The 14,278-nt window shown below is 56.9% G+C and overlaps 1 protein-coding gene across 1 annotated transcript; it reads left to right on the top strand.

Annotated features, from left to right (window-relative positions):
• The first annotated feature begins 515 nt into the window (after positions 1-515).
• On the top strand, positions 516-13,989 carry PLPP7 (phospholipid phosphatase 7 (inactive)). The gene is made up of 2 exons (XM_057721046.1): positions 516-1,181; positions 13,224-13,989. Exons 1-2 carry the CDS (start codon positions 731-733, stop codon positions 13,586-13,588), a joined length of 816 nt encoding a protein of 271 aa, XP_057577029.1. The 5' UTR covers positions 516-730; the 3' UTR covers positions 13,589-13,989.
• The last annotated feature ends 289 nt before the right edge of the window (positions 13,990-14,278 follow it).

The raw sequence follows: 14,278 nt of genomic DNA, 5'->3' as shown, positions 1-14,278 counted from the left end.
TCAAATCTTACAGATTGCCATTTGATCGAACGGCCATGCACTGAAGCCAGATTCAAGACTGATTGAAAGTAAAAAAGCCCAGCCTGCCAGCTTAATGAAATGCTGTCACAGAGGGGAGGGGCTGGGCCCGGCCAGCAGACCTGGAATGATGCTTTCAGTGACGCGTCATTCACTCCATCTGGTGCCCGGAGAGGCCTTTGGCCTGGGCCCCACCGTCTAGTCCATGGGACGAGGTCCAAGCTGTCCAGGCCAGGGGGGCAGGCGGGCCTGGCTCACAGGGGTCTGGCCTGCTCAGAGGGAAGCTGGTCAAAGCAGGGCTGAGTCGGGGGCCCCCCATCTGGGCTTCTGGCCCGACGCACAGCGAGGGCAGAGCAGCAGGAGGACTACATCTCCCAGAGTCCCCCAAGCCTGGGAGCGAGCCATTGGAAGATTTAAATAGCCCCGGCCCGAGGCAGCCAGGCCGCAGCTGTGGACGCGTCCGCCTCCTGGGTGGCTCCATTGGCGCTGGCCGGCCCTGGGGGGCTCGATTGGCTGTCCAGCTGGCACTGACACTCCCTGGGAGCCTGGTGGCAGCCGGAGGTAAACAGCATGTGCAGTCCCGCACTCTATATTTAACAGCTGCAGCAGAGCAGGCAGGAGGCAGGGAGCAGCGGCCGTGCCGGGCTCCCGTCTTCAGGGAGAAGGGCCTCGCGGCCAGGCTGGCACCGGCCCTCGCCGGGTGATCGTCACCATGCCTGCCTCCCAGAGCCGGGCCCGGGCCCGGGACCGCAACAACGTCCTCAACCGGGCCGAGTTCCTGTCCCTGAACCAGCCCCCCAAGGGGGCCCCGGAGCCCCGCAGCTCGGGCAGGAAGGCCTCGGGCCCCTCGGTGCCGCCCCCACCGCCCGGCGACGGGGCCCGCGAGCGGCGCCCATCGCAGCAGCTTCCCGAGGAGGATTGCATGCAGCTGAATCCCTCCTTCAAGGGCATCGCCTTCAACTCCCTGCTGGCCATTGACATCTGCATGTCCAAGCGCCTGGGGGTGTGCGCCGGCCGGGCCGCGTCCTGGGCCAGCGCCCGCTCCATGGTCAAGCTCATTGGCATCACGGGCCACGGCATCCCCTGGATCGGAGGTACCATCCTCTGCCTGGTGAAGAGCAGCACGCTGGCCGGCCAGGAGGTGCTTATGAACTTGCTTCTAGGTGAGTGCGCCCGCCGTCCGCCACCCACCCCGCCAGGCCTGGGGAGGGAGCCCGCCCCGGCCAGGACCAGCGGGGCCCCCAGCAGCCAACTGAAACCATCTAATGAGGTTAGGCGAGGAGGGTGCCCCAGAAACGGGCAAGCCTCTGGTTTGGGGAAGAGAGAGCTGAGGATGCCCAGACGACAGCCCCCTGCAACGTAGGGGCTTTAAGGATGCGGGGCGCCAGCGGGAACCTCTGAGCAAGGGCCCTGCTGTCGGCAAAGTGCACCGCCACCCCAGAAGCAGCTTAACAAGGGTGCTGGGGGCCGTGGCCTCGAGGAACATGGCCAAGAGTCTGGCAGGTGCTCTGGAGTATCTGGGGTGTCTCACCCTGTACCCCCATCCCGTGGGTTGGTCCTGGAGTTCCTAGGCTGCTTGCAGGCAGCATTTGTGAGCTGCCCACATGCCCCTCTGCTTGACTCAGGGAGCCTGCAAGCTGCCCAGGATCCTCCCACAGGGCCTGGGGGTGCGGGGGTCCAGTCTGGGGCTGCCACCCACTCGTGGCCTCCTGGAGCCCTTACCTGCCGCTTCCCTAGGTGCGTCGCTGGAGGAGAGAGCCTGGCCAGCTTTGGTTTGTTTTTGCAAAGTCTTTGTTACCAGCATCTTTCAGCTGAGCACTGCCCTATACCAAGTGCCACGGGGGCCCCATGTGGAAGGCAGGCCCTCCCCTCGACCCAGGAGGTGACGCCCAGCCCCCATCCGGCCCACCCTCCAGGCACCTCCAGATCCCCAAGGTGCCTGGGAATCCTCTGCTGCCACCCTCCCCGCTGGGCCGTGTTGACTCTCCTGGCCCTTCCCAGCTCGGCCACCATTTGGGGCACAAGTGGGGGGTGGGGGGGGGTTGTCTCAGGCTAAGCCAACACTGACAAGAGGTCCCACTTCCAAAAGGGTGTGGGTCGGACCACTGAGAACTGCCGTCGCAGGGGACGTTACGATAATGGGTGTCTCCCCACTCAGGGCTCAGAGCATCTGGGGTGGGTGCTCTGGGGGTGGGACATGGGGAGAGGAAAAGAGCAGATGCTCCATGCAGGAGATGGCTGGGTCTGGTACCATCAACATTTTCTTGTTCTTATGCCTAAATGGGTAACATCGCTTGCTATTATCCCAAATAAACAATCCCATGTGACCGGTGCTGTTACCATTCCCACTTTACAGATTAGGAAACTGAGGCTCCTATAAATTAAGCAACCTGATCAAGGCTTCAGAGCTGGAGATTTGTACCAGGTCCACCTGATATCCAGGCCTGTGCTCTTTCCCGGCACTGTGCCCTGGGCTTGGGATGGAGGGACAGAGGAAGGTGGCCCAGGGGCTGGGCTGGGGGTTTGGGGAGGGCCGAACCCTGGTCTCATTATCCACAGTTTCCCCGGTGCCTGCTGCAGCCTGACACAGAGCAGCGGCTCAAGAAAACTGTGTTGAGGGTCAGGTAGCCTGGTGTCCAAGGACGGGGGCGGGAAAGTGTCCTTGAGCCTCCCTCTCAACCTGCTCCCTAGACCCTGTGTGCATGGCCCTTGCCTGTAAGATAATGGAGGTGGGGAAGTCGTGTTGGTGATTACTTCAGCGCTTGCTATGTGACTGCTTTTGCATAAAACACATCATCACTGCCACAAGGAGATAATTTGCCCACCGCCATGCAGCTAGTCAGTGATGGGGCCAGGACTAGAACTGGGAACAACTCTTAATATCTTAACAACTTGTTGAGATGAAGCTTCTGGCTCTTTCCAGCAACCAGAGTCTATGGACACAAAGGTGTTTGCTTCATAGGATGAAGGGCAAGATTCGAGATGCCTCCCTTCTTGAATAAGAAGGACAGTCGTTTCTAAGTTTTTAAAATCATCATTTATTGAGCTTCACTATGTACCAAGTACTATGCCATGAATGTCCCGTATTTCATGATTTTATGATCTTTTTAATGACCGAGTAATGTAAATATTAATACACCCACTTTACAGGTGAGTTAACTGGGGCTCAGAAGGGTCAAGGGACTTGCCCACCCCCACATACCTGTAAGTGGTCGATCCGGGAACCAAATCCAACTCCTCCAGGCTGCAAACCCCTCGCCTTCCCCCTCACTGTCAGTCTGCAGGTTGGGCTTACCACCCCATCCACGTCTAAGCCTGTGAGTAGCGAGGAGGCCTCTGGGAAGAGATTTCTCTTTCACTAGCACCTTTGCTGGTGCATCCAGGTACCAAGACCACAGAGAGATAAGAGCCAGGCACAGCGCAGCTGCTCAGAATAGGTGGGTGGTCTGTGGGCCTGGGGCACGTCATGGGGATTCAGACCCAGAAAACTGCTGCGAATAGCCAAGGTGGATTCATCCCACAGCTCTGACCTGACCCGCAAGAGGGGCTGCCCACACCACTCTCAGCTCCGAGAAGACAGACCCTCTGCGGAGCACTAAGTGCACAGATCTGTCTGCTCTTTAGTCTTTGGGGGTCTGGGGGGACGGCTTTTCAATGCTGGAGTTCTGAGATCGGAATGGGCTGTGTCCTGGTCCTTGCTCTGAGCCTTACTCGCTCTGGTCAAGTCTGTTCCCATCACCAAACCTCAGATTCTTGATCTGTACACGGGGCTTCAGGGCTGTGGTGGGGATTCAAGGGGAGCTGGTAAAGCCCTTGGCACAATGGGTGGCAGGCAGACGTGGAAGCTGCAGGGCCCGAAGGAATGAACACCTGGTCCTGCCTGGTCCTGCCCGCCCGCTCTGAGCACCAGGACACCCAGCTGAGCCCTGAGGGCACAGGCCTCCACCTGTACAGCTGGGACTTGGGCTCTCCTTGGCCCCAAAGGGGAAAAGTCAGGAGCCTTGGGAAATGGAACTACAGCCGCTGAACCCGGGAAGAGTCCCAGCTGGGCCAGGAGGAATTCTCTGCTCTGCTCCCTGCATTCCTCCCCAGGGGCGTGCTGTGTTGCACAGACTCTGGAAAGGTCAAAGCCAGAAGGGGTCTTAGCAGCTGGCACAAGCTTGGCTCCAGAGTAGGCCAGACCTGAGTGCAAATCCCAGCCCAGCTGTGGGAAGCCCGGCCAGTGACTTTGCCTCTCTGAGCCTCGTGTTCCTCATCTGTCTAGTGCATTGCTGGGACACTTCCCTGAAGAATTATGTGGAAAGTGCCTGGCACTTAGCAACGCCAGTTAATGCTTGGGCAGCAATGACCATCACCATTGCCACCACCATTGCCATATCAAAAGATGTCCCAGGTCCAGGGTCCCTCCAGGTCCCCTCTGAGCCCTAGGCACCTGGGAGATGACCTGATCCCCTCCTTTGTCCTTTCCCTGCAACATGCAGCTTGCTGACCCCGAAGGGGGCCAGGTGACAGGGGACCCAGGCCGTCCCCGTTCACCAAGCCCACCCTGGTTTCCCCAGGGGCCTGTCCTCGGTGGAAAATGGCTTCCGTATCTTGTTTCCATGATCTATAAAGGAATCTTTTTTGAAATGTCCCTGATTACAAAAACTATACCTTCTTTTTTTTTTCTATGTCATTTTTTTGTTATGGTAAAATAGACATAACACAGAACTTACCATTGTAGCCTTTTCTAAGTACATTCACAGTATTGGGCAACCATCACCACCACCATCATCTCCAGAGCTTTTCCATCTTCCCAAACTGGAAACTCTGCCCCCATGGAACACTAACTCCCCCTTCCCCCTCCCCACAGCCCCCAGCACCCACCATTCTACTTTCTGTTTCCATGAATCTGACAAGTCTAGGGACCTCATATCAGTGGCACCATACAGAATATGTCTTTTTGTGTCTGGCTTATTTCACTTCGCATCGAGTTGTTGCTAAGTTGCAGCAGGTGTCAGCATTTCCTTCTTTTTTAAGACTGAATAATACTCCATGGTGTGGATAGACCACATTTTTTTATCCGTCCTCTGTCAAGGGACACTTGGGTTGCTCGTACCTTCTGGCTATTGTAAATAATGCTGCTATGAACACAGGTGTACAGATATCTGTCCAAGTCCCTGCTCTCACTTCTTTTGGGTGTATACCCTGGATGGAATTGCTGGATCAAATGGTAATCCTATGTTTAATTTTTGAGGAACCCCCAGACTGTTTTCCACAGCAGCTACACCGTTTTGCATTCCCACCAGTAACGCACAAGGGCTCCAATTTCTCCGCAAGTGTTCTTTGCCAGCACTTTTTTTTAAAATATATAATAGCTGTCCTAATGGGTGTGAAAGTGGTATCTCATTGTGGTTTTGATTTGTGCTTCCTTAATGGTGAATGATGGGGGAGCACCTTTTCACCACACATCCTCACGGTGGGGAAAATTGAAATAATGACAGATGGTGAAAAAAGTGACTGTTTCCCCCAAGCCCCTCCCCCAGGAATAACCTCCATTGCAGTTTGGCTCACAGGCCTCTGGATTTTTCTCTGTGCCCAAACTAATGTATCGTGTGCTTCTAAAATGACCTCCTGTGGTGTCTTGCCCAGCTTGGCCTCGTGCTCACGGCCCCGCTGGGCCTGCTGAGCCGAGTACCTCTCATCTCGCCTCGCCCCTGCATCCCTTCACATCAAGCATGAGGGGTTCAGAAGCCAGAACCAGCATCCTCAGCCTGGCAGCACCTCCCCAGCCCCCCCACCCCGAGCATCTCACAGCATCCCGCCCCCCCCCCAGCCCCTTGCTCGCCCACCCTCCATATAATCTATTCTGTCAGCTCTCCCACCCCAGCCCACTGGCCCCTACTCTTGGGGACAGCTTAGGTGACAAGCCCTCCAGGAGGCTGACATAGCCTGTCCCCAACTGATGGATATTTAGACTGATTCCAAACCTTCACGGTGAAGAGCCCTCCTGCTGGAGACGCCAGCGCAGCTGCGTGGAGGTGGAACATTCTCCACCCTTCCTCCAGCTTCCCTTCCCATCATCTCAGCAGGGCTCAGCAAAACAGTCCCTTCGGGTGGCCTTTGGTCACCCCTAGACCGGGTCAGGGCGCCTGTGTGCACCACCATGGCAGCTGCCCTCGAGGCTGATTCACGAAATGAAGTAACGAGGGGAGGCCCTGGTGGGGGAGGGGTCTGTTCTGCATCGCCCCTCCCAGCCGTCCCAGTCCGGTGCCGTCAGACTTCTATGCCAATGATTTTGATTTCTTTGCACCCTGACAGTCTTCAGAGGTGGATCAAGCCACTCTAGTATCTGGAGTCTTCAGGTGAGAAAACGGAAACCTGCAAAGTTCTAGAACTCGCCCAGAATCAGGTAGACCAGGGGAGTTAGGGACAGACCAGGACTCTCGTGTCAGCCCCCAACCCTGGGTGCCAAGAGCTGGGGCAGAGGCTCTGGCTGAAGGCAGGGCTGCCCTGGTCAAGGAGGGATGCTGGGCGTGTACACACACACGCACGCGCGCACACACACAGCTCACACCAACAGAGCAGAGGTCCCTGTGCCAAAAGCCTGGAGCGTTCATGCCTCCTCTCAGGAGTTTCCTTCCAGCTAACCTCCCTGCTCGCTGCACGCCTCCCCAGGAGCTGTGTCTTTCTAGAACAGTGCGCTGGTTTTTAAAATAACACTGTGTGTGCGCATGGGCGTGTGCACTAAAATACACATTATATAAAATTTGCCATTTTAACCATTTTTAAGTGTCCAGTTAAATGGCATTAAGTACATATATACAACCGTCCCCACCATCTATCTCCAGAATTTCTTTTATCTTCCCCAACTGAAACTCTGCACCTGTGAAACACTCACTCCCCAGCCCCTGGCAACCTCGAATCTACTTTCTGTCTCTATCAATCTGCCTACTCTAGGGACCCCATAAAAGCAGAATCATGCAATATTTGTCCTTTTGTAAAAATAACATTTTTCCAATGTGCACAAGTCATGCACCTTCACAGTAAGAAAAAATTTTAATGCAGAATTACAGAAAGACAACAAAAATCGCCCTTATCCTCCCACCCAGAGAGAAGCACCGCTAACATTTAGTGTGGTGCCTTCCAGACTTTTTTCTCTGCATATAAACACATTTACATCTTATTTTACAAAAACAGCATCCTACTGTAAATCCGGTCTGGTCATTGGCCTTTTCCACTTAAACCCCATGGCTGTCCTTCAGTGGCTATAAATACACATCTGCTTCATCATTCGCCGTGGCCCCAGAGTGCCCCGCCGTCTAGACTTGGCCGCAGTTTGTCCCATCTGTCTCCAACTCAAGGGCATTGGGTTGGTGCAGGGTTTTCAGCGTTATGAAGAATGCTGCCATGGACATCCTTGACCGTGAATCATGGGGCACATCCCTAATTACTTCCCAAGGAGATGGTCCTGCAAATGGCAGAGCTGAGTCAAGGGAGGCCTGTTGGAAAGACTCCTGAGTCTGAAGCCAGATGCCCTTCAGAAAGTTTAGGCCGATTTACAGCACCCCACAGCTCTACCAGGCTGGTTCCCCAGCTGCCAGAGAGGCCAGAATAGGCGATCAGAAGCCGGAAGAGCTGGGACCCCCCTCCTCCCAGCCCCAGCCCGTGAGAGGTGTCAGCTCTGTCTTCACTCCTTGCAGGGCCCGTAGCTGCCCCTCCCCCACCCCCAGCTCAGCCTGATTGCCCTGCTGGTCACATGGAGCTCATCTCAGGGGAAGCAGCTGAGCGCGAGGGGCCCCGAGGGGCCATGCTAGCAGCCCACCAGGTTAAGGAAGAAGAGAGGGCACCCAGGGAGGTTCTTGTCACCTCTGAGGCACCAGAACAGCAAGGCCCTGGTAGTAGCTGTGCTTCCTGCAAGGAGGGTTCAGGCATCTCAGCCCCCTGCTGGTGAGGGGGGCGGGGAGGGTAGATTATTGGGAGGGAAGGTGTGAGAGGTGGTGGAGACCAGCCCTGCAGCCCAGGTGGCCCTCAGTGTAGCTTCTGGGATGATCTCCATTTTATCAATGAAGGGAGGAAGCTCAGAGGGAGGGACATGCCAAGGTCATGAGATTCGCAAGCAGCTGACCTTGAGGTCAGTCTCTGATCCCGGAGCCCAGGTGCGCAGCCTCTGCCCTGGTTGATGGCGGTGAGTGGAGGCCCAGAGAGGCTAGGTGACCAGCCCAGGTCACACAGCAAGTCGGGGCAGGTGGCACGGCTTTGGCCCTTCCCGGCTCTGGCCCCTGAGTTTGCTGGCAAGTGGACCTTTCCCCACGGGGACCCCTGCCTCCCTCGCTGTCCAGGAGGGAATGTAGGTCAGGGAGCTAGACAGGCCATGTGAGGGGAATTCACGGAGCCTTGAGTGACGGAGCCATTTGCTTCTATTCCTGGGCCCCAGGTTATGCGCTGACGGTGTCAGAATCACAGTCACACGAGGGCTGGCCGTGGTACTGGAGGAGGGTTGAGCAGCCTGTGGGGGCAGCAGGCGCGGGCGTGGGTCGGGGGAAGCCCCGGGGGCCATCGGCTCTGCTGGAAAGCCATCCCGCTCCATGGCCTCTTCTATACCCAACCCTCAAAACCGGACAGCAGCAGTGTGGTGGGGGGAGAGGCCGTGGGCCCATCACACCTGTAAAGGAACCCCCCCCCCCGCCGTGTAACCACTGTGTTCCGCACATCTCCCCCCACCCCGCCCCCGGCCACCTGGCACCCTGCCAGCCTGGTTCACTGGCCGCAGGCCTGGCCCTTACCTGCAATACGCAGGAACCAGCTAGGCCCAAGTAAGACCTGCAGGTCAAGTGAATGAATGAACCAAGCAGGGGCTGGGCCGGGCCAGCTGGACAGCCAGACTGACCCGATGGTTCCGAGAGGCCCAGGGCAGGGGGCATCTCCACCTCATTATGGCCTCAAAGGCCAGAGCCAGCCAGAAACAGCAGATTTCCGAAGGCCCAGAGGTGGGGTTTTCAAATCATGGCACACAGCCAGCCTCAAATCCTCTCTGGGGGGGCAGGGGAGGGTCCCCCCATTTCTCCCAGCTTCAGCCATGGGGCTGTCTCTTTCATCTGTTCATACACGGAGTCTCTGTGTATACTTACATTGGGGAAAAATGTTTTGCTGCTAAAAAAGTTTGAAAGGTGTGGGTTGAGCTCAGTTCTTGGCCCATGGGTCTTGACGGCCCACGAGGAGTGCTGGGATGTCCGGGGGTGCTGAGGCACTGGCCCGCCTTGCCTTCAGCCACCGCCTGGGAGTGAGGCCCTGAGTGCGGCATCTCCCCTGGCAGCCTGTGGAGGCGCGATGCTGCCCCGCCCTCCCACCTTCCTCCTAGAACCCAGCAGCTCTCTCCTGGCACCTCTGCTGTGGTTTACACTTGTCTGGGAAGGCAGACTTAAATCTGCAAGAATTTGCCAACTTGCTGAGCCCTGGGTTTTGGCTGAGAAAGCTGGTCACCGATTGGATAGATGACCCACATCTTCCAGTGGCTAGTGTCACGGTCTGATCTACCTTAGGGCCCAATCCTGGTCCCCATGAGTCCCCAGCAGACCCTGGCCCAGGATGCTCTGACTTTCCTTCAGGTAGTGAGGGTCTCAGACTCTGGGCCAGATCATTGTGACCCTGGTGGGACCTCAGAGAAGGACACCCTTTCACTGGTGCCCCTGCGAGATGGCATCCAGCCTCCAGGGTCTGAAGCCTTAAGTCCGGCCAGGCTGGGGCTTAGGAGCAACAACAGCAGCTGCGCCATCGACCACCACTTACCAGGCTGTTCTAAGTACTTCACAGACACCAAGGAGCTCATTGCCTCCTGTGACAACCCCTGCTACAGGTGGGCAGACTGAGACTCTGACAGGTGAAGGGATCGTTCTTAAGGAGCAGAGGCGCTGGGACTGGAACCCCACCTATACCTCTGAAACCTGCGAGTTTAACCCCCACCTGTGAACTGCCTCCTCCCCAGGTGGAGACAGCCTGTCACGTGGCGAGGGAGGGGCCTCCCTGCGCTGGAGCCTGGCCTCCCGCCTCGGCCGCTCCACTAGGCTCAGGGTCCCCTAGGTCAGATGCAGCCGCCTCCCTCCAGCTCCCACCTGCCTTGTTGGTCCCTCCCTCCTGCTGGGACTGTGACCCGCCCCCAGGCTCCAGATGGTTCCCAGCCTGGGCCTGGCCTCCACCTGGGTCAGCAGTGTGTGGGCTGGGAAGCCTAGGCTCCTGGGAGCACGTTGCCATGGAAACGGGGCAGGGCATGGAACAAGGGTCCCTCCCTCCCTTAGGCTCCTCTCCCTGTGGGCTGGCAGCCTCTGCATCCGCCACTTCCGGCTTCTGCCCCCCTCCTCGGCTGGCCGGCCCGTCCCAGACATCAGCCGGCCCTGTGGCTCGTCGCGGGGGCAGGCCCTGAGGAGGCCGGGGTTTCAGATCCCAAACCAGGAGCGCAGACTGCAGAGGGCAGGGAAAGAGGAGCTCTGCACGGACCAGGGAGCCCAGTGTTACCTGGGAGCAGCCTGGATGTCCAGCACTGGGACCATCAGGTAAACACCCAGGGCACCTCGGACGCTGCAGCTGCCGGAGTCCGGGGGTGAGTGACCTGGCAACTTTCAAAAGCAGGTTACAGGACTTCCTAGGTGGCGCTGTGGTTAAGAATCCGCCTGCCAATGCAGGGGACACGGGTTCAAGCCCTGCTCTGGGAAGATTCCACATGCCGTGGAGCAACGAAGCCCGTGCGCCATAACCATTGAGCTTGTGCTCTAGAGCCCGTGAGCCACAACTACTGAGCCCGTGTGCCACAGCTATTGAAGCCTACATGCCTAGAGCCTGTGCTCCACAAGAGAAGCCACTACAATGAGGAGCCCGTGTACCACAATGAAGTGTAGACCCCACTGCTAGAGAAAGCCCGTGTGCAGCAACGAAGACCCAATGCAGCCAATAAAAAAAAAAAAAAGCAGGTTACAGAACGTTGTGTGTAGAGCACATTACAGCTTTTATTGAATCTATGCTCTATAGATGGAGAGAAGTTTCTGGAACGGTGTCTACCTCTGGGTGGCAGGATTACAGGTGACTTAACATCATATTTTTGTCTTCTATTTTGTAAATTTTCTACAGTGAACATCTATTGTCATTTTTTTCCAAAAGTTTTCTTCATTTCTGAGCAAGAGTGGTTACAGGCCAATAATTTTGGTATCTCCTGTGAAGTTTCCAGGAAAGCTCCCAGCGCCAGGCTGCACTGAACTGTCATTTGGTGATAATCCTCCACCCTTCTCTGGCCCTCCTGGTGTGCCAGGCACTTGGGGGGACACCTCGTCTGGTTTGCTGGGACTTCCCTGTTTTAGCCCTGAACCTCTAGTGTCCTAGAAACCCCTCTGTCCCAGGCAAACCCAGGACGGTCAGTCACCCTGTAGGCACTGTGCCACACCCCCCCTGGGAGGCAGGTGTTTGTGATCTTGTGTTACGGGTGAGGGAAGTTAGGTGACGAGTCCAAGGCCACAGGCAGGAGGCTCCAAGGCTGGGACTCACACCCAGGTCTCTGTGACACTCGCGAGCCCACAGCGGCTCTGAGTACCACTGTGATCAGCTGGATGAAACTGGGCCCTTGGCATGGGGCCTTCGTCTAATGAAGCCTCTCCAAGGCCACACAGCAGGGGTGGAGGATGGGGGTGGTTGGAGGCAGGATGGACAGAGAGCCAGGTCTCCCCCAAGCTCCCCAAATGGGGAAGAGCCCACCCCTCTGGCTATGTGCCCCAAGCCAGTGACTCAACTAACATTTGGAGATTGCCCTTCCGTGTCTGGCCCTGGGCATAAGACGAAGAACAAAAGAGACTTGGTTTGGCCCTGCCTCAGTGACGTGATGGTGCGGGGGAGGAAGTGAGGAGCTGACCCCGAACTCTCACCACTCAGCCGGTTCCTTAGTTGCTGTTGGCTAAGTGCCGTGAGGAGAGCGTGGGTTCTGAAGGGCAGGGAAGGCCTCCCTGGGGACGTGACGTCTGGCAATGACAGGCGATGTCATCTGGCGATAAGAAGAAGACAGAGGAAGGGAAAGGGAAGCATCCAGAAAGGAGGAGGAACAGGCAGGGATGCTCCAATCTCCAGGGCTTGGTCTCTTCCCCTGTAAAATGAGGACAATGTGGTTTGGCTGCCATGGAAAATGGTTTGGTGGCTCCTCAAAAAATTATACATAGGGAATTCCCTAGTGGTCCAGGGGTTAGGACATGGAGTTTTCACTGCCGAGGGCCCGGGTTTAATTCCTGGTCAGCGATCTGAGATCTGGCAAGCCGCACAGAGTGGCAAAAAAAAAAAAAAAAAAAAAACCTTACACGTAGTTACCATGTGATGGAGCAATTCCACCCACAGGGATATGTCCCAAAGAACTTAAAACGGGTTCTCAACAAGTACTCGTGCACCAATGTTCATAGCAGCATATTCACGCAGACAACCAGATTCCATCAGTAGGTGAATGGAGAAACAGGTTGTGGCAGGTCCAGACAGTGGGATAGTATTCAGCCATAAAAAAGGAATGAAGTTCTGACTCCTGCAGCAACATAGATGGGCCTCAAAAACATGACGATACGAGACACAAGCCAGACACAAAAGGTCACATGTTGTATGGTTCTGTTTATATGAAATGTCTAGAATGGGTAAATCCATACAGACAGAGGCAGACTGGTGGTTGCCAGGGGCTGGGGAGGGGGTGGAGAATGGGACTGACTGCTTGATGGGGATGGGATTTCCTTTTTGGTGATGAAAATGTTTTGGAGCTTGATAGAGGTGGTGTTTCCACAATGTTGTGAAGGCACTAAATGCTTCTGAACTGTACATTTAAAAATGGTTAATTGTGTGTTACGTGAATTTCACTCCAACTTAAAAACATGGGGATGGTACCACCCCGTTCTCGGGACTGGCAGGGGCTTCAGTGACGTCCTTTGAGAAAAGCCACCAGCCCAGGGCCCCATTTGTCAGGATGAGATCCTCCGAGGTGCCCACAGTGGCCCACAAGACCCCTGATCACCACTCTCTCATTCGGTGCCTTTATCCATCCAGGGATATCCCAGGGAAGGGCGTTCCAGGTAGTCGGAACCACGCAGGCAGAGGCCCCGAGGTGGAAAGCTGCTCGGAGGTCCCCGTGGCTCGGGTGAAGCAAGCAGGGAGCCACGGGTGGAGAGGGGGCGGGCGGCGGCGCTGACGGCCCTCGGGCCCCTCTCTCCCGCCCACAGCCCTGCTCCTGGACATCATGACGGTGGCAGGCGTGCAGAAGATCATCAAGCGGCGCGGCCCGTTCGAGACGAGCCCCAGCCTCCTGGACTACCTCACCATGGACGTGTACGCCTTCCCCGCCGGGCACGCCAGCCGCGCGGCCATGGTGTCCAAGTTCTTCCTCAGCCACCTGGTGCTGGCGGTGCCCCTGCGCGTCCTGCTGGTGCTCTGGGCCTTCTGCGTGGGCCTGTCGCGGGTGATGATCGGCCGCCACCACATCACCGACGTCCTCTCCGGCTTCATCATCGGGTACTTCCAGTTCCGCCTGGTCGAGCTGGTCTGGATGTCCTCCAACACCTGCCAGATGCTCATCTCCGCCTGGTGAGCCGCCCGTGCGCGGCTGCGCGGCCGGGGGCGGCCCACGGGGCAGCAGGAGGACACGGGGCTGGCAGGGGAGGGGGGACCAGGCAGCCCCAGCCCCCTCCCCCATCTTGGTTGGAGGCTGGCGACCTCGGGTGGGTCCACCAGCGACGGGTGGGTCCCTCCGGGTCCCTCCCATCATGCCGGGCGCACACTGCTCCTTTAACCAGACTCCGCGTCCCTCCATAGTCGGGCTGGGGCCAGCCCTGCTCGGCTTCTGCTCTGGAGGTACCAGGCAAGAACCAGGATCGGGGGAGAGGGGCCAAGTCTTGTCCTATCCTTTCATCATCACGCCTGTTGCGTTCCTGGCTGTGCCCACCTGACCACAGCACGACACCCAGCGAAATGCCCAAAACCCACCGCCCAGCACAGGCGCCATTACCACTGGTGGTCATCAATAGCTTAGGGCAGCACTTTCCACAGGGTGCCCCACCGGACACCAGCCTACAAGACGCTTTGGGAAGAGAAATGGTCCTGTGGTCAAATACATTTGGGAAATGCTGCATACTCTGTTGGATATTCACGACAGCCTGGATTTTCATAAAGGCTCTGACAAGTCCTGTAGAAGAGCTTCCATCAAATCTTGTTTAATCCATGTTTCCTAAACTTATTTGACCACAGACCCCTTTTCTCAAGGAACAGCTACTAACCACCC

The sequence above is a fragment of the Hippopotamus amphibius genome, chromosome 2 (genome assembly GCF_030028045.1).
Source record: "Hippopotamus amphibius kiboko isolate mHipAmp2 chromosome 2, mHipAmp2.hap2, whole genome shotgun sequence".
Lineage (NCBI taxonomy): Eukaryota > Metazoa > Chordata > Mammalia > Artiodactyla > Hippopotamidae > Hippopotamus > Hippopotamus amphibius.
This window is presented reverse-complemented; position numbering and strand designations above follow the sequence as displayed.

What these genes read in the sequence shown, in the direction of transcription:
- PLPP7 (XM_057721046.1), top strand. Translation starts at nt 731, where the DNA reads ATGCCTGCCTCCCAGAGCCGGGCCCGGGCCCGGGACCGCAACAACGTC. An exon ending in GCTTATGAACTTGCTTCTAG is followed by an intron (nt 1,182 to 13,223) that starts GTGAGTGCGCCC and finishes TCCCGCCCACAG; the next exon opens with CCCTGCTCCTGGACATCATG.